The sequence below is a fragment of the Tenebrio molitor genome, chromosome 3 (assembly GCF_963966145.1).
Source record: "Tenebrio molitor chromosome 3, icTenMoli1.1, whole genome shotgun sequence".
NCBI lineage: Eukaryota > Metazoa > Arthropoda > Insecta > Coleoptera > Tenebrionidae > Tenebrio > Tenebrio molitor.
This window is the reverse complement of record NC_091048.1, coordinates 27,013,721-27,040,910: the sequence shown is the minus strand read 5'-3', so window position 1 is coordinate 27,040,910 and position 27,190 is coordinate 27,013,721. Positions and strand designations below refer to the sequence as shown.

At 36.6% G+C, this 27,190-nt stretch overlaps 1 protein-coding gene and 1 long non-coding RNA gene across 4 annotated transcripts in view; both read right to left on the bottom strand.

Annotated features, from left to right (window-relative positions):
- LOC138126020 (ly6/PLAUR domain-containing protein 2-like) overlaps positions 1 to 27,190 on the bottom strand; it is a 58,175-nt gene that overhangs the window by 24,805 nt on the left and 6,180 nt on the right. Inside the window, exons 2-5 of one of the 3 annotated variants that reach the window (XM_069041661.1) lie at positions 25,213 to 25,270; positions 20,766 to 20,946; positions 20,359 to 20,707; positions 20,076 to 20,296 (exon numbers count right to left, since the gene is read on the bottom strand). In XM_069041661.1, coding sequence (XP_068897762.1) covers positions 20,141 to 20,296; positions 20,359 to 20,707; positions 20,766 to 20,946; positions 25,213 to 25,270 — 744 coding nt within the window. In that variant the 3' untranslated portion in view covers positions 20,076 to 20,140. Of the gene's footprint in view, positions 1 to 20,075; positions 20,297 to 20,358; positions 20,708 to 20,765; positions 20,947 to 21,801; positions 21,947 to 25,212; positions 25,271 to 27,190 lie in introns of those variants that run through there. The other 2 variants (XM_069041662.1, XM_069041664.1) reach the window with 2 other exon arrangements.
- LOC138126805 (uncharacterized) lies at positions 13,236 to 14,067 on the bottom strand. The gene is made up of 2 exons (XR_011157969.1): positions 13,699 to 14,067; positions 13,236 to 13,483 (listed from the first exon to the last, which is right to left on the bottom strand). It is a non-coding gene; the product is annotated as an uncharacterized lncRNA (long non-coding RNA).

Below are 27,190 nucleotides of genomic sequence, written 5' to 3'. Positions count from 1 at the left end.
AACTTCAGATCCGTTAAACAAACAGTGCCCGGAGTGGTGTCAAACATGAAAAGCTTAAGAAGAAAATTCTAGTTCGCTACAATATTTGACTAATTTTTTTCAACGGGATACTGCAAAGCACAACTTTTTTTATAAAACGACTCCCGTTGGAGAAACGAATGTTGAGCAACATCTAATTTGAGAGAAAATAAACCATTTCACCCCACTTTTTATATTTATGGCATTCAGGAAAAATTTTTAATGTAATGTGTCCTGTTGACGACCCATAAAAAATTGATTGGAAAAGTTATTTTCCGCTGAGGATTACGATAAATGCCAAAATATGCTTTTAATGTGATTTTACATTAGCGGAAAAATTAAATTGGCATTTTCGTTACAAAATTAACGATAGAGGCTTATTCCAAATAAATGAAATATTTTTCTCAAATAAAAGCTGATTTTTTTAAAGAGAATTCTTTTAGTAGGTCAAAATTTACAAAATTCTTTGGTGATTTACAAGAAAAAGAAAGTGAATTTGTTATATGTAGTGTCAGTACGAATAATAATATAGTGATAAATATCTTTTATCTACGACCATTAAATAATACGTTTATTATTTACGTAACAATAGATACATTATGCTAGTCATAGATTACACCCGTGACTTACTTATAAGTACCAGATTTTATACGTTTATTATTTACGTAACTATAGATACATTATGCTAGTCATAAAATACACCCATGACTTATTATAAGTCACTTGTGATTTTTATTACCTATATCGAAAACAGTTTAATAATGAATTGTATTATTAAACATAAGCCGTTTCACGTCAGACGTCAAGGTAAAGAGTGAAGCTACGAAGTAAATTTAGTAAATATAAAATTACATTTTTGTGAAAAATGTCTGTTACCAACCAACGGAAAAGTCCCTAGTCTAATATGAAAACTTGAGCAGCCGAAATTTCAGGAATTAGTAAAGCAAAGTAGATAAAATAGTATATTACACTCGTTTAATGAGACGTATTATCACACTCGTTCCATTAGAACACTCCTCGCTACCCTCGTCGTGCTTTAAACACACTCATGTGATAATAGAGCATCTTATTAAATTCCTACAATAATATACTATTACGCAACACGTACATAAAGAAGTATATTATTTAATAAATGAAAAAAGACATTTTGTGAAAACCTTAAAACAAAAATCTTAAATTAACAATTCTAAAGCTAAGATGGCGATACATTTTCAAATGTTTCAATGCACTCTTATAAATCAGCTTTTCCAGTGCAAATAACGCCAGAGTGAAATAACGACACGCTTCAATAGTTTTTTTTACTCACTTCTCTAAAGTGCACTGACAAATATTGTATAAAATGGCACTTTAAATATGATTGTTCATTGGACACGATTTAATGTGCATTAGGGCGTTTTCGGCATATTAAAGTATTAAACACGCTTGAACTTTCTGCATTTTTTGGTCACGTCAAGTTGGTAATTTAACGTTTCGTAGAAAAAGTATAGTATGCAACTCGTTTATAAACTTTTTTGTCACGCAATTTATTAAACACACGCTACGTTCGTGCCTAATAAAACTCGTGACTAAAAAAGCGTTTATAAACCTTGTTGCATAACATACTATTTTAATTCTTTTTCACTATTACCGTAAGCATAAACAGATGTTTTATGCACTATAAATAGTAAAATATAGTAGGTACAGTTTTTAACAGTCGTAGAAAACAGTATTTTTTTGTACAAAGAAAATGTTATTTTATTTTTATTTTATTTTATAACCGCAAGTAAATCGTACATTCTATGTGCGTGTGTTTTGCCTATATTGCTCAATTATGTACTTTATCGTATCATTAACGATTATGATTACTTTATGTTACACATTTATTGATAATTATGAAGTCCATAATATTCGAATAACTCAGTTTCCTTAGTTACTTATAATACGTTAGTTAGTCATAATAATACATTAGTTACGCGCTCATAACACGTTAGATACAATGATACGATAAAGTTTGAAATATAACTCGAATATTATGGGATTTAAACAACGCTTGGACGTTGTGCAGGTGACTCGGCTAATCGCCTCGTCACCTGGCAACGTCCTTGCATATTATAAATCCCATAATCTTCTCGTTATATTAATAGCTACAATGTGGAATAAAATGATTTACACCTAGTTACCTTTGCGTTCCCCTTGTAAAAATACGAAATGCCGCTCTACAAAAAAAAAGAAAGCCTAACCTCAAAATATTCCAAAATTCCAAACGTGATTTATTGCGAAGGGATGTTATGAATGCAAAGTAGAAATTGAAATTAAAAAGGAGCTAACAAAAGCAAGTCACAGCTAGAGTTGAAAGTGGCCACCAACGTTTGTTAATTCAATTTAGTAAATTGTAACAATTGTCAATTCGATTGATGACATTTATTGACAGAACTAATAGTTCGGCACTTCAAAAAAAAAAGTAGAGCGGTACAGGAAAATTTACATGTGCAAAAATTAAAAAGGTAACTAGATGTAATTCATTTTATTCCACACTGTACATAATTTATTTGTGAAAAATGTATCCATCGTTCAAGATCTCGTAATCAGAAAATCGTGACTTGGACATGTTACAGATTTCATTCTTCCAAAACGATCGTATTTATCTGTGCGAAATTTATTCAGCGCGATGTCGTCGAAGAAAAAAATCTTGCAATTTTCATTCTCAATTTCCAGCGTTAAACGATGCACCCTTCAATCCGGGTAACTTTTACCGCCCGACTTATCCTCTCATGATCGATGTCTCCTTTTTCCTTGCCGTCCCCAGTAAATCGTCGTGTGCGAGCGGCAATCGATCACAGCCGACACCGCCACCATCTGTCGGCGGCACTGATTGCGGATGTCCCTCCGTGTTAACACGGCCCCCGAGATGCGGACCGGCCGCATCTTAGACCTCGGATTCAAATTAATTCGATTTGATTGATGCAGGGCCGGGCCGGGGCGGACTTGCTGAATCGGCCGGAAGCGCAAACGTCCGCATTTACGGCCGACCCGGCCTTTTATTATTCCGGGGCCTTGTATTAATTTTTCGGTCCCCCGCCCCCGATCGCGTTACTTGCGATTGTGGCTAAAAGCTCGGGAAAAAAGAGATTTATTGCGTTGATGCGTGCCGCATAAAAAGGAAACACAGATCGCGGCTCTGATGAGCGAGGTGGGGCGGCGAATTAAGAGTCTTCCCCGAGAGCTGTTGTCTTCCTTGCGGTGTATCGGTGGGACTCGAAGGCCGCCGCCGTCTCCTGAGACAACATTTTCACCAGGATGAATAATTCATGATGGCGGCGGCGGCCATTGCAAATGACAAATGAAAAATTTATGTGTTTTACGAGACAATTCGAGTGTTCCGGGGCCTAATGCCGGAATAACAGTCAACCGGCGGCGTCATGCTACCCGGAAATCTTATTAGCACGTTCCTAATGGCCGAAGTTGGTGGGTTATTGTGGCGCCGCAACGGCAAAAATACGAACTAATTAGGACGAGATGATTGGATCGTCGTGTATGTTACGACCGGAAAAGTGTCCTTTGTAACTCGATTAACGTTATAACCGCCGGATCCATCGGACCGGACTCGAAATTTTCCCGGCTCTCGGTCGGCGATTAAGCGGGAAAATCCCTTTTTCCGGACTGGTACCCGCACAAATTAAAAGTCACCGGATTGATTGATCGCTGCACTGACCGCCTCCAATAAAAAATTGTTTCGAATGGACTCGCTCGTTACTCCTACGATCCGGTTCCGGTTCCGGCAACTCCGCTTACGGACGTAAACACATTTCGAGGGTCGCAAACTCGTATAAACAAATAAATAAGTGGCGGCGCTAATAGGGGCGAGGGCGGTTTCACCGTTTGCCCTCATTAAAAACGCGACGGTCCGGACCACGAGTTCCCAAACACTTTTTGATAAATTCGTGGTGAAACTCGCTTTTCAACGCTCGCAAATTATTCCGAATCTATTAAATCAAGGCAAATGGGTCAGCTCGCGCCGCTTCAATATTGACACTAGCGCCCCAGATCCCACACCATTTTTATTTCAAACCTGTTAGGAGTTCCAAAGTGTATTAAACTCGCGGTTTTGTTGAATTTTCATCTGATCCAGCTCATAGAAAACTGCATAATGGTTTATCTTATTGTAAATGTTTTTGATCACAGATTTACTGAAGAGAAAATTGTGTGATTACTTGGTTGCCTAAAAACAAGGGGATTTTAAATAATAATGTGATTTCAAAATAAAAAATTGTTACGATGTGTTCTCAAAGAAAACACTGAAAATGTCCACCGTTATGTTCTAAACATTTGATCACGATTTTTCACCGAAATGTTTACTTCGTGCTACAATAATTTATGTCCTGCTCGGGGTAATCGTGAAAATGAATCGTTTGCTGCCGTAACAAACTGGAAATAGCGTAATTTACACGTCGAAAAACGATGAACAATGAAAACTGCAAAGTGACAGGCGCAACATGTCAAATGTCAAATTTATGCCATGAATCTAGAAAATGCGAAGCGGCAAATCTACACGTATACATATAAATCACAGCCGACTACGATGTTAGGAACATTTGTAATGTAATAACGCTGTATAATAATGATGTTTATTTACTACAGCATAAAATATCGTGAGATCGAAAAAAAAAAATCAGAGTTAGCTGTGACCAAAAATTTCAGTTGGCGATTCGCTAAAATTTCAATTATCAGATCCCAGTCTTAAAAGTTAGGTTAGTGATTTTGAGAAAGTTTAAATCTTGATTTTCATAAAGGTGTGCATTATGTATGACCTCTCGGTTGTAAATGAGGAGCTCCAATCGTATTTACGAACCAGAGTAAATCTTCGAAATGTCTGCCTTCAGCTTCCAAACATAATGCTACTCTTTTCGCTTTCAAATGACCTTCGTAAAGTCGGGACATCAATTAAATAGCACTTATCACTCAGTTACTATTGTAATTAATGACATTTGAATTAAATTTTTACGCGGTGCCAACTGAAGTGTTTTATTTTCGATCGCACGATATTATGTTTAATCCGCAAAAAAATAATGTTGCAGCTTAATTAAAATTGTTGATTAAATTTTCCTGTTTTTCTCAAGATACATATTTAGAAACCTTAACAATCAGACAACATCAAGGATATTCATGCCTCTACCGTGGTCGTAAACATCGCAACGTACAAATATTTTGCCAAAAGCAACAGCAGCAATAATTCTCTTTTGTGAAAGAATTCTTGCGTGGGTAACGAAAGTATGAAGTTGACGCTTCGTTACGTGATATATCAAGTTTATGAGTACATTTTAATTACTTTCTTTTTTGTCAGAGCTTGTGGAAAATGTGAATAGACTAATTTTACAGTGTCTAAATACTGATGAAAATTCGATAAATAATTGTAATGTTAAAAATAACCATTATTGAAAATAACTGCAGTTCTAGACCTGTAGGTTGGTGAATTTTCCGCTGTCACGCACCTTTTCGCTAAAGCGAAATTACGAAACTGTCACAAGGGCGAATTTGAAATACGGCCTTTAACGGAAATTTGCCCGGACCGTTACAGTTGGTTGCAAAAAAAACGGGAACTGTCAGAATAAAATTGACACATTTTTACAATTTTTATACCTATAGTGTGAAACCTTCTTACGAGAGATAGGTTAGAATTAATAACGTCAAAATTCAATGACATTTTTTAAAATTATTTGATAGGTATTGTCAAGTACACAATTAATTGTCAAACTGACAAAATCAAATTTACATTAGGAAAATTTTCGTTTCCCGATTTTTTTGCAACCAACTGTACCACGTAACCGACCGTACCGACGGCGATGCGTTACGGTACGGCGTTGCGGTACGACGGAAACGACGACGGCACCCCACAGGGGGCGCCACTGCCGCTGTCAAACAGAAAACCCCCAAATGTACACTGACGGACAAAAAAATTGTCGTCACTCATTTGGCGGCACTGTTATTTTATTTAATGTTTCGTTAATGTAAATCATACTTCTAATTTTGAGGTTAACCAAGGCGAGTCTAGACAGAAACTCACTTGCCATATATGTCACTTATGACATATTATTGTGAAGGCTTGCAAGCATGTTTTACACAAAAAAATAATGAAAGACATTTTGGCGACAATTTTTTTGTCCGTCAGTGTACATTTCAAAGCATCTTATTAATTACCACTCTTTCGCCATTCTGACGTTTGTTTCAATGCAAGAAGTTGCACAAGGTGCAAGCAACGCAAAATAATGACACGTCTTCGTCAACGGACAACTTCCAACAAAATTTTCTTTTACAGAATTTTGACGTTCAAAAGGCAACAAGGTCACTTGTGTCATTTAAATGTCACAAAAAATATCCTTCAAATTTTACTGCAAAGTTGAAAAATGTTTCCAATGAGTTATACAATCTCTTCTCCTGACAAAAAATTTCTTAAATACGACCTATTTATCGTTATAACTTCAAGCCAGTGGTCGTCTTTCAAATATTCTGCAATTGCACGCCGGCGCGTCTTTCTTTCATTCCCATCTGTCAACTGCTCGCAGAAAATATGGACAGGAGAAAATTTATCAGAATTAAATATGAACCTCTTAAATTATTAATTGTAGAGAACTACCACCTAATTCCCCTTTTGTATATCTACACTACAACAATTCTCAACTAAAAGCGTAGGAAAAAGAAATAAAAAGTGGAACAAGTAGTTGCGTGGAGTAATTTCTTTGGGTTTGACGATAATAACTTCATTGATGAAACGCGTCGACAATGATTCTTGAAAAAAACTCTCGTACTTACGTCGTTTTTGTTACAGCCAAAGAAACATTACATTTGAAGTAAATCAGTTTTTATTTATCGTCATGTTGTTTATAAAAATACGAAATCAAGTTCGTTATCTGCAAACGCAGACCCTCTTTCCGTTACAATAACCTCCACTTCTGCCCCTGAAGAGACAATGTGCAGCACAGGCGGCGTCGTTGAGTTTAACACCTTTAGCTTCCACACTAAGAATGTCGCATGTCACTCTCTTTACTCGAATGTGTTGGCCTGTAAATATCAATAAATCAAGTATTACTTACGTACAATTTGTAATATACTCGCAGTTACCTTGTTCGATTTCTTCAGCTGTTGCCGCTTCCTCAAGAGGGAAAGCAGCAATTTGTAAAATGAAGAAACAAGCAACTAATGCGAAGATTGTAAGCTTCATCGTGATCTTCAATAAACTGACACCGTTTGCTATTGTTTCAGCACCTTTTATATTCGCTTGTCGATTATTTTGCAAATATTGCTGTACTCTACAGATTCCAGCGCTAATTGTTATTGTAACGAGTTGGGGACTTTACTTTAATCAATTGAGATTAGCTTTGATTCTTGGAATGTTTAGATTAATCTCTGGGGAATAACTGTTGATAAGCATGTTTTGCTCTTACGACATTCTCCACTCTTTTATTGGACCAGAAAACGATTCTTGGGGCTGTACAGGATGACCTTCAAAGAAACCACGATGATTTTTGTATTTTAGACTAGAGAAGTCCCGAGTATTTATTGAATATTAACAAGATTTAAACAGACTTGTTTACGTAATAAGTAGTTGGCACTTTACAACTTATTACTCTGTACAATGTGCGGCAAAAGTATGGAATAAATTCCTTAAAAATTAAACAAAATTTTTTTCAAAAAAATCTTTGGACAGGTCAATTTTAGTTTATAAAAATACATGTTTTAGTATCAAAGAAAATTCCAAGCAGTCATTTGTTTTCGAGTTATGACGTCATCGATAGTTTTTTTAAATGGAAACCCCCTATTTTTTTTCTTGATTCTGATAGCCCTTTTAATTGTCTAAATGACAGTATAAAAATTTTGTTATCTTACATAAGGAAATTTTTGAAAAAAAATGCAGTTGGAAAAAATAAATTTTATAACGAACAAAAACAAGTCAAAAAATCAAGTAGGTAAATCAAACAGTCAAATGTTACTGTCAATTTCATTCGTATGTGTTATTTGTTTTACAAAACGTTTTCGAAAATGACTCATTTAACAGAAACACAACGTATAGAAATTTTAATTTTGATTGGGTGCGGGGACAAAACTAAAACAGGGGAAATTTCTTCATAAACTTGCTCATTGTCAACAAGCTGCGGGGTGGGGGATAGCAATTCGAATATTTAATTCAATAATTTTAAGTACCTTACTGACAGTTTTTTACGTCCAATGTATAACAGATGTCATGAATGTCATAATAGAAGCAAACAATTGTCGCTATAGAGAAAATATTGGTATTATAAATTTCGCTTTAGTTTTATTTTGACAACAATTTTAACCTTAGAACCTAGACATTTTTGTAAGAGTGTCTAGGGGTTGGAATCTACCACCGGTTAAAGTTTGTATGATACTATATGAATCACCATGTATATGAATCCAGAAATTGAGGGATGGCAAATTTGTACAGTGTCTATTTTATAAGTGAATGTAGGATCCTAGTAGGCGTTGAAAGTTTGCCCACTCTTTCACCAGAAATCGAATAATGTTAGTATGATCTACGATATGCAACCCTCAGAACAAATTGGGGTTTTACTGGTTACAAAATAGGTGCTTTACAAAGAAAATGAAATAAAAATAAAATAATGAAATGCATTATTGATAGGTCTCAACACCCCATCAGAGACTCAGTTTAAAAAGTAATAATGAAATTTAAAGAAATGGCTCAAAGTGTCCTCCATTTTTCTCTAACGGGGCTCTAAACATCTTCTCAGTCAATTTTTAGTCTGTTTTAACACTGTTGCGGTCACAAGACATTACAATGACCTTATTTTGTTCAAGTGTGAAGACAATACCACCGGAAATTATCTAGCTATGGAAAAAGTTTTCTTTTTCAAAATAAACAGACCAGGAACGCAAAAAACAAAGCAGGACTTCCAAAGCGATAATGAGGTTAGGTTAATTTTGTGTTGACAGCTTGTGAATATTTGACAGTTTGCGATTAGTATTTCATGAATTTAAACGAGGTGGCAAATTCAAATTCCAGAGCCAACTACGATCCTACATTCTTTTATAGACAGTCTGTAAGTATGCGTTTAAACACGTTGTTAAAAACATTTACGATAATCTTGGAGCTCAGAGAGTAGGTAAAAGGTGAAAATCCATTGAAAATCCAGCGAAAGCTGAGAGTAGTAAACAAGATTAGGCAAATTATTACAGAATCCTAAGTAATTATGAAATGTGGAAAGATGCTGGAGACAACGAAAATACGAGTACATTTATCGCGGGAGTTTTAAAAGTACATATTAAGTACAAAAAGTACTTACATTCTTTTGATCAACATAAATTTTGATTAGTCAGTAAGAAGTGAAGACGGCAGCTCTTAAACTCTTTTTGAACGTATTTGTGTAAATAGACAACAAAATCTAGACTCTAGACTCTAGAGCATAAATGCAGCGAGACTTTGCTTATCTTGGACTGTTAAATATTTAATTTGTAATAAAACTAATGACAAACAGTCCAAACAAACACAAGAATAAATTTCGTTTTAGACTTTTGGGTCACATAGTTGCAATTTTATCCGCGCTCGCTCCCTTTTTATTTCCACTCCGGAATGGAAACGAAACAATCCAAAAGCCTGGAGTTATCTTTCATTAAGCACCGCTCGCCCACACTCCAGAAGTTGTCGAAGAGCAAAAGAACTCCAACCGAAGTCGCTCCCTAACTTGTTACATTAACTCTCAACTTTCCAATATGGCGCCTAATAAACAGACAATTCGAAAATTGAAAGTAGAACCACTCCAGGAGATTTACCAAATCGAAACAAAAAAAAGTAGAGCTCGGGGGGTTCGAACCCGTCTAGACGGTCCGATCCGTTGCACTCCGGCACTTTTTAAATCGTTCGAGCCTCCGGAAGCTGTCCGGATTTGTCCGGTCCGATAATTTAGGGCCATTATCGTCGACGGTCGCACTAAATTTTTCATCGTATCGGCTAAAATATGAGCCGGATTCGATTTTCCGGTGGACCCGGTCTATTTTTCGGTGGTGAGGGTTGTCCATCCTAATCCCGTTATAACACTTATCGCGGATTTAATTAAATTATTTACCCTGTCCTATTAGCACGAGATTAATGCAACCCTTGTACACTCCGCCAAAATAACTACAACCCTTCCGCCGGCTGTACCGGAATTCCGTCGATTTTAATTTATTTAGAAAAATCGATCGCCGGTCCCGGGGGCGGCGTCTCCACCAAATTACCTCTTATTAGTGTTTATACAAGTCCCGCTTTCAGCTGGGCCTCGAAAAGACGCGCCCTCGTAAAATTGTTGGCGTCCCGGCTAATTCAGATCCGGCGCAGGGCCGCACCAGGGGTATGTTGTATCAGAGGCGGGATTAACTTAATTGGCGCGATTATATTTCTCGCCGGCAATTACTGAGGGATTCTGCTCGAGTCGTCGCGACTTAATGAGCCAAAGTGGCTGAATTCGTCATAATCATCGGGTAAACAGGACCGGGCCGCCCCCAACTCCCATCAAAGAAAACTTGATAAATCGCGACGCCGGATTTACGTCTGACGGCCAATTTGGCCCGGGCCACGTGTGCGTTTCTTGCGCCGGACGCGGCTCCGGGGCCCGGATCTAATTAATCGCCCCGGATTTAATTTTTTATTACGGCGCTGCATCAGTTCTCTTCGCTAATTAGCCGGAGTTTTCAACACCTGGCCGAATGCATCAAATGGCGAAGTTAAGACCATCAACGAGGAAAAAGATATCTGCTGTCATTTTTTTACGCGCCAGACACAACATCGATTTTGGTCGATTTAACGTGTCAGGAAAGATTATGGAGTTGAAATGCTCCAAGCACTTACGTAATTGTGCGGTTGGTGGAGACAAAAAAAATGAAACAATGGGACAGAACGTGATTTTAAAAGCGTACATTTTAGGAAAAAAAAAATCTACACAAATGGAACACTCACTTATATAACGCTTTTCTTGTAATGTGAAGTATAGTGATGTGAGTTTTTTATTTTTAACATGAAATCCTCAATTCCTCAACCTTCCAAAGAACAGAATAATAAATAACACAATATAAATATCTAAAAAATTCTATGTCAAAAAATAAAATGACATTTATTTTTTAAGCTACAATTTTTTTAAATTGCTTTAAGTTTTCTACGTTGTCCTACAACCCCGTAGGTAAAATTTCGGCACATTTTAAAAATACACCCTGTATATCATGTTTTATAAAATGTACGCCAATGCGAAGTAACCTATAGGAAATATGCTTTAAAACAAGGAAACCGCATTGGTGTACGTTTTATAAAATATGATATACAGGGTGTATTTTTAAAATGTGCCGAAATTTTACCTACGAGGTTGTTTGACAACTTAGAAGACTGAAAGCAATTAAAAAAATTGTAGCTCAAAAAATAAATGTCATTTTATTTTTTGACAGAATTTTTTAGATATTTTTTCCGAGTTCTACATGAAGCCAGTAGCTCGTGGTTAAAATATCTGTACAACTTTCAATAACACCCTGTATGTATGTATGTATGTATGTATGTATGTATGTATCACTTGAGCGCTTATAACTAAAAAACTACTGAACGTATTTTGATGAGGTTTGTAGCAATAGTCAAAGCGTTTCTTTAAGTGTAGTTTTGGTGAAAACCAACGCACTACCTTGCAAGAGGGCTGAGTAGGACTGAAAAAGGTGAAGCAGCAATCTGCCAAGAAATTCAAATAAAAATAGAAAATCTTTGGTCCATTTGGCAATTCGCATTATTGACTAAATGTAGTGAGTAGCCACACGTGCTAAATCTTGGTGATAAAATTATACTCTTGTTGTTGTCGTTCCAGCTGGCGGAAGCCCTCCTCGCCCACCCCCAGTCCTTGTTATTTCGATTACCACTGTCTCCATCCACTTGACCGGGCCTTCTGTTTTATCCGTCCGAACGCTTAATTTCCAGAGTAAACTCAGTTAGAAAAACACGGGAAAAAACCCCACCGCCCTTGATCGATCGCACTTCCCCTCATTACACGGATACCGCAATTGTAATTGCGCCCGTTTAATGGGCCCGGATGATCGATGGTCACCGGAATAAATAGGGAAAAACCCGGTGTGATCCACGGGACGTGTGCGGAAAGAACAATAAGCCCCACGCAATTACATCGACATAAAGGGGCTAACCTTAACGGCCCATTCTGGCCGATCAGATTTACACGTAATCGGACCGAATGGCCGTCGACATCATGCAGCAGTTATCTCGTGCCGTAAAAACTGCATCAATCCTGGTACGGCGTGACGGGAGGATTTTATTATGCAGGAGCGGGCCGAGTACGTTTTATCTGAAATAAAAAGTAAGGAGGACCGATGCGACACTGACTGGAATGGCGAAGCAGGCAGTGCAACGGGGATAGGATGGGGAGACGGGCTACCATGGCGGGGCGTTGGGCCGGGATTTTACCGGCGAGTTTTACGGCCGTAAATAGGGGCGGGATTGGTACAGGTGGATCAAATGGGGTGTTTGACAGAATTGACCTGTGTCCTCAAAATGTAGACAGCAAAGAGGAATGTAGGAAAATTCGCAAAAACAATAAATTCCAAAAATGGTGCAAATTATTAAAAGAAAAATACCTATAAATGATTACAAAATCATCCTCATTTTTTGCAAATGATAACATCACAGCTACAAAAAATTGATGGGAGCTTTTTTTTACAGTTTTTTAGATTTTCCCCACTAAACACCGTTCACGTTGTTTTGCCATAATGGGAGGCCATGATTTATTTTTTTAACGTTGGATACACTGTGTGATTTCCGTCACTAAAGAGCCTGACATGCAGACCTATCAAAATGTGTTCATTTTGATAGGTTGCTAAATGTCCCGCAATGTCTGAGTATTCTTCTATTGTAAACTAGAGTGGTATATAAGGGAAAGTAGGCTCGATCCTGGTTCCTAGGGGAGTTTTTGAGAGTTACATTTTCTGTTGGCAGCATCTACTGTTTACTGTCAAGCTTCAAATATCTGTCAGTTCGGTCAAGCGCCAAATTCAAAACAGAAAAATTTCTTAAAATGGTTGGTTGCACGGCACCTTATTGTTCTGCCAGATCAGAAAGAGGTATTAAAATGTTTCAGTTCGCAAACGATGCGTCACGCAGACAATTGTGGATTCAAAATATTGAAAAACCATTGAATTGGCAGCCTAGTTGCCACAGACTTTGTGAAGTAAATGCAAGCAAATCTAAATAGTTAACATAAAATTTACATTTTATTTTCACTCTTGAAATATTTTAACAATGAGCAATTTAATTTAAATGCAAATAATGACAAAGTTTTAAGAAATAAAAAATAAATAAAACAACCACCAAATTTGAATGCACCTTCAACAACATCACTTACACTCCCTACTTGTTCCTCCACCTACACTGAACATAATTCTTCTCTAGCAAATGAAAATATTCTTCACTACATTGCAGGCTCAATGGTCAACTCCCTACCTAAAAAGAGCATGTGTACTAAATGTGCTAATTAGCTTCATTCTGAGGACAACAATCACTGTGACGACAATGTTCAGATATATAGTTCAAAGCGAAATTTTGGAGGTTTACATTTTCCAAGTAGCTGCTTTTTTACACTTATTCGAATATGTGAAGAAACATTTAATCGCCATACAAAAGTTTTACTTTCCAATCAGCTTACAGAGACAACATACACTTCTATAGTATTGTCTATGTCTTCCCACATCATAATTCCAGCTTGCTGTAAACTTGCACACCTCATTATAAAAAAATTTCTAATCATTCACTCAACATCACTAGCAAATCACATTACGGAAAATTTACAGCACAAATGGCAAAGTTTTTCCACAAGTTGTAAGTTTGTAGTTGAACACTGTAATTGAACTTATTTTCTTCCATAATTGTGTTTATTTTGCACCTACTCTTGAAATGTCACCTGTCATATCCACAGAACAGTCATATCATAGTCATATCTAACAATTTTGACAATAACAGTGCAGCCAATCAACAATCGACAAACGCCCCTAGGAACCAGGATAGAGTCTACTCTCTTTAATATACTAATTTTATTGTAAACTAGTAAAACTGACAACAGTGCACTAGACATTGACGCTATTTATAACCTCAAACTTAGAAAAATATAACCTAATTCAACAGACAACTTTACTACCAAATTAAATGCAAAATTTCCATGGCCTCCCATTATGCCAAAACAACGTAAATACATTTTAGATAAACTTTTCTTTTTTTCAGTTTTTCCCGTTTTTATTAAAATATAAATCCTCCTTACTCTAATCCTGTTCATTCCCTTTTGCTTATTAAAAATTAATAAAAGGCAGTTTAACGCATTTTTCTGTTGGCATAATTGTTCTCTACAATTTTCTTCTCCTTCTGCATTAATATTACTTTGTCTCTCCGGTTTAAAAAAATTCAAATTCGTTCTCTTCTCTTTGATACTTAAGGAAGACCATCACCATTAATTAAATATTCACCCTGACTGCTCAGTTTATTTAAAGTTACCCTTTCGAGGACTTGTCTTGTTTTGCTATGAAGTTTCTACGGTTTACAGTTTATGATTAATTGTTAGAGAAATCTTTGTTTTTTTCTTGTATTATAATAAGCGCCTGGGTACATTACCCGGTCTACCGTGAATTTCTTAAAGTTTATGGTTTCAAACACAAAACTGTCTTAACTTGTGCGTTCACAAGTTGAAACAGTTTTACATAGCACTTCCTTTGTCGGAATTTTATTTTAGTGAACATTTGTTTCTTAAACTGCATTGTCCCTGCCTGATTATGCGTCTCACATACTCGTTGAATTCTTCAGTCTAGGGCACTGTCAGCGTCAGCATAATCTCTCTTGCCACACCCTGGAGAATATAATTCGCAGAGCAGCACCAACTAAATTTTGTCCTTTTGCTCTTAATTAATTAATTAACACAAACTGCTAACCACATAAGATCTTATCTTATCTTTCAAATATCTTTCGTAAAAAAAAGAAACACAGATATTTATACAGGGTATTAAACGAGTGATAATGAGCCCGACGGAATTGAAAATGCAACCCACAATACATTTTCGAACAAAGCTGGATATTTTTATTTCAATAGCCAGCTTTTTTCGGAAATGTGGTGTGAGTTGCATTTTCAATTCCGTTGGGCTCATTATCACTCGTGAAATACCCTGTACACTGAAAGAAAAAATCTTTACTGACTGAAAGCATTAATTATTTATTTATAAATCATATATTTGAATTTTAAATTTGAAACTTTTCTTGCGAAGGTTTACATTTTCGAAACTATCTAAATATTGCTAAAAGTTTTTTAAATAGAAAAACCACCAATTGTGTCAGAATATAAACATTGTAAATACTAGGTACAAAAACAACTTTTCAATATGGCTAGAAATTCTTGTTGTTTGGAATTTCAATTTTGTATCATTATTACTATGCTCTTGGAACAAATAACAGAAATCACAAACGTTTGGGGTGGAAAATCGGCCACAAAGCTTACCTGTTTCATGGGTAATAAATAACTCCCACTGTCGATGTTATTTATGACCGGTGTAAAATTAATAATGTAAAAGTATAATAAAAGAGATCTGAGAAAGCAGTCTGTTATTTTTAGCAAATTTCATTTTAATTAGAATCATCGACATAATTACTTTTGTTTGAATATTTACCGAGAGGTCTTCAACTCACGTCATCGTTAAAAAAACCAACACCTGTTGGAGTACTCTCGACCCGAATAATAGAAAAGTATTTATCAGATTACTTAATTTTATTAACGCGACAAAAATGTTTTACATTTCATTCTTTGTTGATATCGCAACAATTATCTGCAATGGTACAATTTATGTAAATGTTTTATTTACAAAAATCAATAAATTACGAAAATGGTGGACGCGCCGGGAAATAGGATGCGTTCAAATAAAAATCTGAGATGAGGCGTTGCGCGTTGAAAAAAGTAACCCATTTAAAACAGTGTAAAGTTTGAATTTCCCGCCGTTTGGTATTTGTTTATGTTTAATTGGCACATAACTGAAAATGTTTGTTTTAGCAAAGGGTTCCCTTAAATATTTGCTTCGAGAATAAGAATCATCAGTTATTCTGCTTTTAATGTAAAACATTGTAAATAAAGAAACAAAAACAGAATGATTTTTTGTTTATAAGTTTTAGGTTAGCTGTCAACATGTTCTAATTACAACAGTCAATTTACACTTAAAAAAAAAAAAACAATTGACGGTTTCCAACGCCTTCCCAGCCCAGAATTTCATTTGAACGCCCGGTACTTTTAACAATGTTGCAATATGCTTGTTGTGTCAAAACTAAAAAAATATAGAAATGTTTCAAATAATAAAAATTGGAAATAAATATAAAAATCCTTAATAGTTATTTATATTAGAGTAGGTACGGTAGGTGTATTTTCCAGTGCGAAAACTAGGTTTCAAGCTCGAGGCGAAACCGAGGGTCTCATTAGTTTGAGCGCTGGAAAATACCTACCGTACGACATTTGCATTAGATTTTCGGCTGACCGAATATTTTATTTTGCACTTTTGCAGATTTTTATGAAATAACAAATGTCAAACTTTTTGATATACAGAGCTGCCAACCCGACATTTCTATTTTCTCTATTTGATTTTGATTATTTATTAATCAATAAAAATTATAGAAACACATTTATCGGAAAAATAATACATATATGTAAATGTGTCTTTTACACTAAATTAAAGTAACATATTGAGACTTTAAATTTAAAGTATGTAACTGTAAAAAGATAAAATTAACAGTGTGTGGTAAATATCCTCCAGAAATTTACAACATCCATCGGGAAATTGCAGCTACCTTAATCTAAAGTGAAAGGTAAAGGTGTGTTTACCAGTTAGGGAAGCCGAAAATATTTTTTATTCGAGGGATTATAACGTCCTTTGTGGGCGTTTCAATCATGAATCAAATGGAAAAAATCTGCATACGCCTATCTCTAATAGCAAACAGCAACATCGTAAAATTCCATATCGCAAAAATGAAAAATGCGCTTTCATAAATGTTTGCGTATCTCTGTGGCTTGGCAAATCAAATGTAAAGCCGACATTTTACGGAGCTTGCTGTTCTGAATCGAACAAAAATTGACACGTTTTACAGATGTGTACAGCAAAAACACCGACTTACTGACCCACAATATTCACAAATTCTCACAACAGCCAGTATCAAAATTCTCGCATTTGTCTCGAAACAAGTTCGCCTTCAAATTAAAATTTCCTCGTAACGGCACAACGGAGTCGGCTCCGACCGAACACGGTTCAACTTTCACCGGTCCCGGACGAAAAACTTGTTCGAGTTTTTCCGGGCGGTCACCCTCCGTCCGCAAACACCTGAAACTATTCTCGGCTCGTTCCCTCTTCGGTACAATAATATTTAGCTTTTCTCCGGCGAAAATTGATCGTCATAATCTCCCAGTTAAAGAACTCTTCCCAGAACTCTTGATGTTAACACCAGTTCTGGCTATCGGGGTAATCATTCGGATTCTTTTTTAAAATCCCAAAAAATTTAACTTCTTTTCTGATTATCAAAAGTTAAAAATTCAGGGGTTTTTGACCCGTTCTTAAAATATAAATATGTATTTTAAAAAGTTACAATTTTAACAGTTTTTGACCTGTTTTCAGGTAAGTTATAAAAATTTAAAATTTCAAGGGTTCTTGACGTATTTTTGGGGTAATAAGAGAAGCTATCGAAATTAAACGAAAAATCATTAAATTTCATCGGCTCCAGATTGAATCGTTGCGAATTAGAAAATCCGAGAAAATATTACAAGAATCTCGCTACGTATTACTTAATTTCGTCCTCTTTGAAATTACTGGAATTTAATAAATCTAAAAATTAACCCTGTTTTAAATTAGTTTCATCATAAATATATTCTTTTCCCCTCTTTAAATACAGGGTTATTCACATAAAATGACGAGCCTGACCAGGTAAAAATGCAACCCAAAATACATTTTACAAAACATTCATTGTGTTTTGGTATTTAAAAATTTAATCAATAACACAAGCCTGCACTGATTTCGATGTTTGCATAAAATTGACAGTTTTTGAACAATTTCGACCCCCTGATTACGAAAATGATTTTGGTTTTGCGCTATCACGTCTAGTTTTTTCACAAATCGTTTTTTCTTAAAATTGAAATGTTCACCTAGAATGAATGAATTATTTCAAAATTTCGATATTGTAATATCGGACAACAATATGGATATTCGAAATTTCCTTGTTTTATTTGCGAGTGGGACTGCCGGGCACGAGACAAGCATTGGACTCAAAAGAAGTGGTCTTTAAGAACTAGACTTGTACCGGGAAGCAATAATAAAAAATAATTTAGTTGTATCCTAAAAAAGTAGTATTAGGTACCACCAATGCATATCAAACTTTGTTTGATGAAGCAATTTGTAAGCCTCTTGATAAAAATGGACAATGTTTCAAGTATTAATGTACAAAGTTACCAGATCTCTCCAATGCCAAATGAAAAGAGGTCAGGACCTCAAATAAGATCTTTGTACAAAGGTAATGATTTTCAAAATTGTATGAATGTTGTTGAAAGGAATGCCTGGACGGCATCTAAGAACGTCATAGAAAAATTGCTTGGAAATCACAAAGATGAAGACTACGAAAATATTGTAAGAATCGTGTTTAAAAATTTTCACATCTTGGGATGTAATATGAGTTTGAAAGTGAATTTCCTCTTTTCGCACTTATATCTTTTTCCTAAAAATCTTGGTGCTGTCAGAGAGGAACAAGGGGAACGTCTTGACCAAGATATAAAACAAATGGAGAGGTGATATCAAGGGAGATGGAGCGTATCAATGATGGTAGACTCTTGCTGGATGTTACAGCGCCATGTACCCAAAAAAAATATACAGCAGGCAATCAATTAAAAGAAGTTTCCTCACAAAGCGTTAAAGATGCCATTCTCATAAGGAATAAAAAAATTAGTTAGATTATTAACCAAGAATTATTATAAACATCTTATTTTCCTAAATAAATTGCTTAATTTTTTTTTTGTTAATTGTGAAAAAACCTGACGTGATACAAAAAAATGAATTGTATTTTTGTAATCAGGGCTCCAATGTTATACAAAATCTAAGGATTATTAAGTTGAAAGGTACAGTCGGTTGCAAAAAAATCGAGTAAGTACATCATAAAAATCAACAGCAGTGAATTTTCCTATTTTTAACACATCTAAATCAGGTTTTTCTGATTTTTAATGGTATACTTTTTTAAATAGGTTTTGTCTGACACAAGAACTGTCATTATGTCTGACGTAAGAAATGAAAAGTTTTGACATTTTGCTTGTCTGGGTAACATAAAAATTGACAAGGATGAATTAAACTATAGAAAATTTGATGTACTCGATTTTTCTTGCAATCGACTGTATATCTCATATTTCGTTGATATTTATTATTTGAAAATGTTTTCGAACGATGACAGAACCGACATGATCCTGGTTACTCATTACTTTTGTGATTTTAATTGTTTAGTATTTTTCTGTCAGAACTTGACATTCATTAGGCTGACTATCCATGTTTTATGTGCATTATGATAATGTAATAGGTATCGAGATAGCTTTATAAATTGTATTTTGAGTTGCATTTGGTCAGGCTCGTCATCTTACGTGAATAACCCTGTATTACAAAAATTTCGAACTTTGAGATTTTGGTCGTATGTCTAAATCTACTTGAGGTTCGGACGCTCAGATGCTCTGTATTTTTGGTTGCATATACCTCAATTTAAATTTGGAAACTCGGCCAAATAGGCATACGCTGTATGTAGATTATCCGTTATTGAAAACACCATTACGAAAATAAGATTCAATGATGAATCTTTTATGTTCTGAAGTAAAAACCAACTTGACATTTCAGGTTGGTCGTACGTCAAAACTGCCCGCCAACTTTGAAAATTTTCAGCGGTTCTCAAGCAAACTGATTCCTTTGATTCTCTTGTAAACCATTAACATTTGTATAAGGCAAGTTGGGTTATTTTGCCTTCTTTTAACACGTACTACCTCAGGTTAAAATATCTCAACAACTTTCAAAATCAGAATGTATATTTTATTTATTAAAACAATTAACAAATCAATTAAAAACTACATTCTCAGATTTTTTCATGTGCAATATTGATGGAGCGAGCGTGATGATATTGAGAAAAGCCTATACCATTTGTACCAAAATTTGGTCCATAACTGGAAGGTACACCATATGTAGGGGGAATACCATGTGTGCCTCCGAATCCATCATACGAAACAATGGACTAAAAATGTGATTAGTTAATTAATTTCAAGAATAATATATGTACGATAATACAATACTAACCCCTCCACTTAAGAATATTTGAAAAAATAATATAACAGAAATGACTAATGCCAATTTTCCAACCAACAAAGCTTTAGTGGTTAAGAGAACAACAATTCCAAATACAAATGGCACTGCTGTTATCATTTTAGTTGCAATCTCGAATATAAAAGGTGTCATCATTTTCTTCATCTTACCCCGACCTTCATTTAAAGCTCGAGATACACCGTTGAGAGAATTTAAAGTCACGCGAAATTTCAACACTCGATTGGAAATCAAACCGGACGTGGCTGACCATAACAATTCAAAAGGTGTTAAGCCTGGTTCGTGCAGTGCCCTCTTTTCAAGTTCTCCTGGTAAAGAACTATTTCTACGATTTCATTAAACCTATTAATCTGTAACATTACACGATTTTACCATTAACTTACTTTTCAAGGGTAATTCCTGGCAGTAATTCAAGAGATTCTCTGTTTTCAATTTTTTTAATGGATTCAATCATTCGGGACGCTACACGATCGACGATTTGATCAATTTCTTCGTGCAACGAAAAATCTTTAAAGACTTTTGCAGTTTTTGTTGACACGTGAATATTTTCTGAGGCTGCATTTCCTAAATACGATGATAACGTCAAGAAACTTATAACAACACCAACAACAATAAGAGACATTCTTAAGTAAGCTATGCTCGTATAACGAGACACTTTTGAAACAAACTGACCAAAATCTAGAACACAATACTTATTTATACGTTTAATTTTATGTTTAAACAATAGTATGTACCTATTCGAAAGGTGTTTTTTTAAAGTAATTATTAACACTGGCCTATCCCCGATTGCATTATTTACACAACTTGTACATACTTAAGACAGTTATATCTACAGGAATCGGTAAAGTAGGTATCTGGTGTTTTTTCCGTTCCAATTTTCATGTATTTGAATTAACTATTGTTAAACGTGTATAACCCGATTTTGCCGCTTAAGAAAATGAAAAAAAAAAATTAAATCTAACCTCACTTTTTACGTTGTTTGTGTTTTTACTTTGCAATTTGAAAAATCAGTGTTTTCAAGACAGTGGTTCATTCACAATCGGCTCTTCAACGCTAACTTCGACACCAAATTCAAAAAAAAAACTGGGTTATGAGAAAAATAATAAATAAATTCTATATCTTTTAGATTTGAAGATATGGGGCCTCAAAAAGTGCAGTTTTGATCTCATTTATTTTAAATATAAAAATTAGTAGTACTTAGTAGATTATGCACCGAGGGAGATGCAATTTGTAGCTCGAGGGCGAAGCCCGAGAGTTCTACAAAGCACCGAAATTAAAAAAAAAACAGTTAAACGTCTGTTGAAAAGTGGGGTTATGTCCAGGTACAGATCAGATCATTCAATGTCAAAACCTCAAAATCACGTCATGCAATTCTCGATAAAAATGAAGGAAATAGTCATTTGGCAGTAATAGAAATACCTGGGGATTTGCGTTGGCTTCAATAAATGTCACGAAACAGCCAATTTTGACCGTTTGGTCTCAACTTTGAGAAGACGACGTGGCATTTTCTTTTTTAATTCTGAATTTTCGTACCAAAACTCAATTTTATAGATATGCGCACACAGCCTACGTCGAAAAACGTTGCGCAAGTTGTTCTGTCAGTGAGACGTTTCTGCCAAAATGGCGCCTCCGAGTGTTGCCAACTGCGGCGAGATTTAGTGTTATCTAAAATTCCCTAGCTACTGAAAAGTTACTAGGACTGGTCACGATCAAAATGAATAGATATCATCTGCTATCATTTCATAATTAATCGCCCCATTCCACCCCCCCCTCCCACGATCCCCCCCGAGACCACCTTGATTAATGGCTCCGGTTAAATCTCAACATCTCGTTTTCTTGCGACAACGCAAGAACAACATCGTTCCGGCTTGTGCGGCCGTCGTGGACCGTCTCGCTCCTCCGATTTGCCTCTTTCGGCGGATCCGCGAGGGCGTGGCCCCCAAGGACGACACGAACAGACACCACTTTGATAATGTGGACCGGGATGAGGTCCTCTGCGACCGCACGTCACTCCGGACAAGACCTGAAAATTACTGCTCGAGATCGCCGCACAATTGGATTGAGCTGAGATGGGGTGGTGTCCGATGGACTCAAGGCCATCCGTAAAATCGTTTCACTCCTATTATTTCACCCCCAAGGAGTGCCATTCCATCAGTCACAATCAAAAATTATAATGAAGGGAACATTTTTTGTACACTGGAAGCGTTTCGGTTATCTCTCGGAAGTCGTTGAGCACTAATTAAATTTAGAATAAATGGCACTTGTACATTATTAATCAGAAAATATCTGGGACGGTTATAAATCAGTGTGACAGAGGGAGTTGCTACTCCTGCAAGCAGGTAAAGTTTATGGACTATCCCTCGGTGAACAGCAAACATTTGTGATTTCTGTCGCAGCTTCCAGGACTATTATATCATTTTGCGAAATTAATATTTCAATGTACGACAAATGCTCGTAGCCACGTAAGTCTCCTTTAAATTATCAAGGAAGCGAGAGTAGGATTTAAATTATTTATGGTGGAACATATCTCTTACTCCATTCTGTTACATATTTCCTCGTATACATTATTTTTATTGGTCCAAGCATCGCGGTAATCATTTTTTTCTACCGCCATTAAAAAAATAGTTGTCTTTTAATCACTCTTATCTACGACCATTAAATAATGCGTTTATTACTTACGTAACTATAGATACATTGTGCTAGTCACAAATTACACCCGTGATTTATCATAAGTCACAGATCTTAAAAATGTTGTAAGCTAAGTGTTTTATGAAAAAAAGTCGTAGGTCGTAGATAACTCGCAAATGATGTCTATAATCAGTATAATCCACTCTGGTGATTAAAAACCTCGCCTGCGGCTCGTTTTTTAACTTTCACCCTCGTGGATTATGATAGGCATTATTAGCTCGTCAAATCATATACTATTATGCGTCTGAAGAGAGAATATATTTCATAGCGTAAAACAATAGCATTATGTCATTACGTCCAAGAAGCTAAAGTGCATCTTTGCATTGCATTCCAAGTGTAATTTTTACACTAGTAGTACACAAGTGGTTTTACAGTGGCGAATCACAACACTAGCTACGCTCGTGTGTACAAACTTCCCGCTTGTTGTATGGCATAAATAACTATTAAAAGTATCAATAAATAATGACGAAACGGAACAAAATAAAACGATATAAAAATAAAAGATTTATTACTTCGGGAAATGGTGAATGCGCCGGGAAATAATTTTAGTTGAAGGGTGCATTCTCGACTGTAATAGTCATTTACATTAGAGTACGATAGGCGTATTTTACAGCGGGACAACTAGGTTTCAGGCACGAGGCAAAGCCGAGTTGGAATTAATTATTGTAAAAATGAAATGTTCAGAAACAACATGCTCTTCTTTGTTGAATTAGCTATAACGAAAAAGCTTTCCACCTAAATATTTTTCGAGTCTCCAGCTCTTTCGACTTCAAGATTATCAATTTAACAGAATCAAGATATCGATTTTACAAACGTTCCTATTATTATCTTTTCTAAGTAAATTTATTAAATACATTCTCCAATTCTTATCTATTCGTCTCTAGTTCATCAAACAAGAAGATGCCGAGATAAGACATTTAGTTTGCTTCGTTGCAGAACTGTAATATTTGAGCTAAAAATTTATGAACTGTTACAAATTCCATCTAGGTCTTCAAACAACACAGAGATACGAAAACAAACATTTAATCCAATTATCTTGCCCCGTACTAATTTTTTATCTCTTTATTAACGATTCATAACAGTTAGAATCAGACATAAAGCATGCTGTTTTCCTAGCTGAAACGGCCACAATAAAATCTACAACATATTCGAGAAGAATTTTTAAATAAATGACAATAAAAAAAATTACAAAATGCCTGTTGTCCTGGCGCATCCACCATTTTAAAAATCACAAAATGTTAGTTACCACATTTGGATTTTTTCACAATAAATTCCGCGTGTGTAATTTTTAAACATGGTGTGGCTCAAACATCACCAAATGACAAATTTTACTTTTACCATCACACATGTCGAGTTGTAACTCACAAAGAGATAAAATTTGAAGAGTGATGCGACCCGACGACCACTCCCTCCCAAATCCTAAAACGTGCAATTTTTAAAATGACACAACCGGCCGGAATTGGCAAAGTTTCGACGGCAGGAAAAAGTCGTACCAGTCGTTTATCATTTACATTCTTTCGCGGTGCAATTTTCCAGTCAGCAAAGTTAAAATTTCACTCTTTCATTTGGCGTTATCGTGCGACAACCGCCGGTGATGTAAACAAGCGGGAGCAGTTGTCAGACGAGCTCGACAGCTGAATAGATTCGGGAAAATACGGAGGTGTAATGAAGACGTTTGGGGAGCGCCGAGGGGCCCGATCAGGACGTGAAGGAGTCGTAACCCAACAATAAACCAACCCGAAACACTACGGCTTGTCTAGAAACACAGTTGGGGTCGTTATCGACGCATTTTTTGAAAGTCGCGCCGTAACGTGAGCGTTTACCGCATCGACAGATGGCGCTGGGATTGAACAACTCGCTAGATGGCGCCAAGAAGGAAATTTATGTGGGCGAAAATCACTCAAGTTTTGACTCCATCCGGGGGCGGTCGTCCCGCCCCCACTCGTGTCGGAGAGCGACAGCGTAATTGCGGCTTACAATGGGCTTTTTACCGGCGAGAATTAATGACGGGGTGTACTTTTTCGGTGGTAGTTTTGTTAAGCGTTTTGCGCCTGTATCATACAAAAGTTGGCAAAAAAGTGACGAGGGTGAGGACGAGGAAAAAAGGGGAGGGTCGAGCGTGTCTCGGGGGTGAGAAATTACCTCTTTCCGTGCACTTCGGGACGCAGTCTCTCACGGTGGAGCCCTCGCTTATGTATTTCTGAAACAAAAAGATGGCACCAGCTTTCAACGTGAAAATTCATGAAAATCGGGGCCCGCTGACAGTGTATCTCGTGCTGATAGTAAATCTGTTGTGCTGCCAACGTCATGCATAATGCAGCAGAAAATAGTGCGATAATGCAATATTCAATTTTCGTGAGAGGTGTATGGAAATTTGAAAACATTGCCGTGTCATGAAACTGTGCATGGAATCATTTATTCAGCCACTTTTGCATAAACAGCCCGGCGAGGGCACGCCGATTTTAATTATTTCCTCCAGCTGTCAAGGTCGATCGGTTCGATGCGCCCTTCGACCTTTGCGACTTATCGCCGAGAGAATTTGAATGGCGCGTGCGATACACCCACAAGTGAGACGCTTAACAATTCGGCGGTCGCAGATTCGACCGCTTCAATTAACTCTTGATGGACTGAATTAGCGACGCTTTGAACTGCCACTGAATTATTACGAGGCTTGAGTTGGATAAGCTTCATTTATTCAAGCAAGAGTGCTGACACACTTGTCGGAATTGATAAGTTCGGGGGATGAGCGAGTGACTGATGAAAATTCTTGACGGGGTGCGACATCACACATCTCCGCAACTTCATTCACACTAAAAATTTTAATGAAGGCCTTTAATGATGAACAAAATTTTGTTCGAGACCTTAATCAGTTAAAAAAAAAATTAAAAGAATTAGGCACGAGGCGAAGCCGAGCGCCTACCGTACTCTAATGTAAATAACTATTAAAACGAAAACGTTCAAATCGAACGAAGGAATTTTATCGGGAGGGTCCCTGATTCCTGATTATCAAAAAAAAAAAATTGGCAATATATTGCGGGACAATGTCGCCGGCGCCGCACAAAGCTACCTGTCCTGTGAAGGATTTCTCCAGCTGAAATAAATTAGCGTCCTTTGACGAAGACGCAGACAAAAGCTCTCGTCCCGGAAATAAGCCCGAGACAAAATTCGCGCCTCTTAATGGAGACAAATGCTTGAGAAATGTCGCGAATTAAATAATTCCCGTGTAATTTTTTCCCCCTCGCGAAACAACGAGTCCATCACACTTTCATAACTCGCAAAGAACTGTATTTGATATTTTACAGCGGCTCGCCTGTTTTTTTCGTCGTAAGCCTGAGTTATTGAGTGGACCAGCTGAGGCACTTCCTTATGATATTTACATTATCCCCTTTTCTCGGGGCGAAACGAGATAAATTCGGGGGAAAAATGGCGGGGACGGGGAACAGATTCGCCGTTAATAAAATAGTGAGCGAATTTTTATTTGCCGTCTTAAAAAATAAATTTCCCGGATGCAGCGCGTTTAATAAAAAGCGAAACTTTGTCGGAATGAGCGATTTTATTTTTCAGTTTTTCGATCGATCTCCGGAGGGAGGCCAGATGGTAAATTTCACGATCAACAAATTCACCCCTGAAAGAAGCGCCGTCGAAAATGAAACGAATCATTTGCGAGAAGGGATGAGGGCGGATAATGCAGGATAAAGATGTTCGACCTGATAAAATTAGGAATCCGCCGGCTACACAAAAAGCTCTCGACAATTAACTAATTAAAAAATTGGGGGCGTTGCGGCCGCCGCCAGGATCGCGCCCCGGTTTAATTACCCTCCGACGGGCCGAATATTTGAATACATATTTTTTCATTAAAATTCTGATTCGGCTTTGTTTTAGCGAGAACAATGGAAACGGGTTCGACGGATTGTTTGTTGACATATCGGTGAGATCACCGGACACCGGGATTCTCGCAGTTGCGACTAAACGTTCTCGTTGGAGATAAAGTGGGGTGGGATTGCTGAGAGAAAAAAACGGGTTTTTGCCGGATCGATGGCTCTGTCAATAGATTATCTTTTGTGTTGTAACAAATTGCCCCTCCGATGATTAATAGCCGCCGCTGCGATTTCTCGCTGAT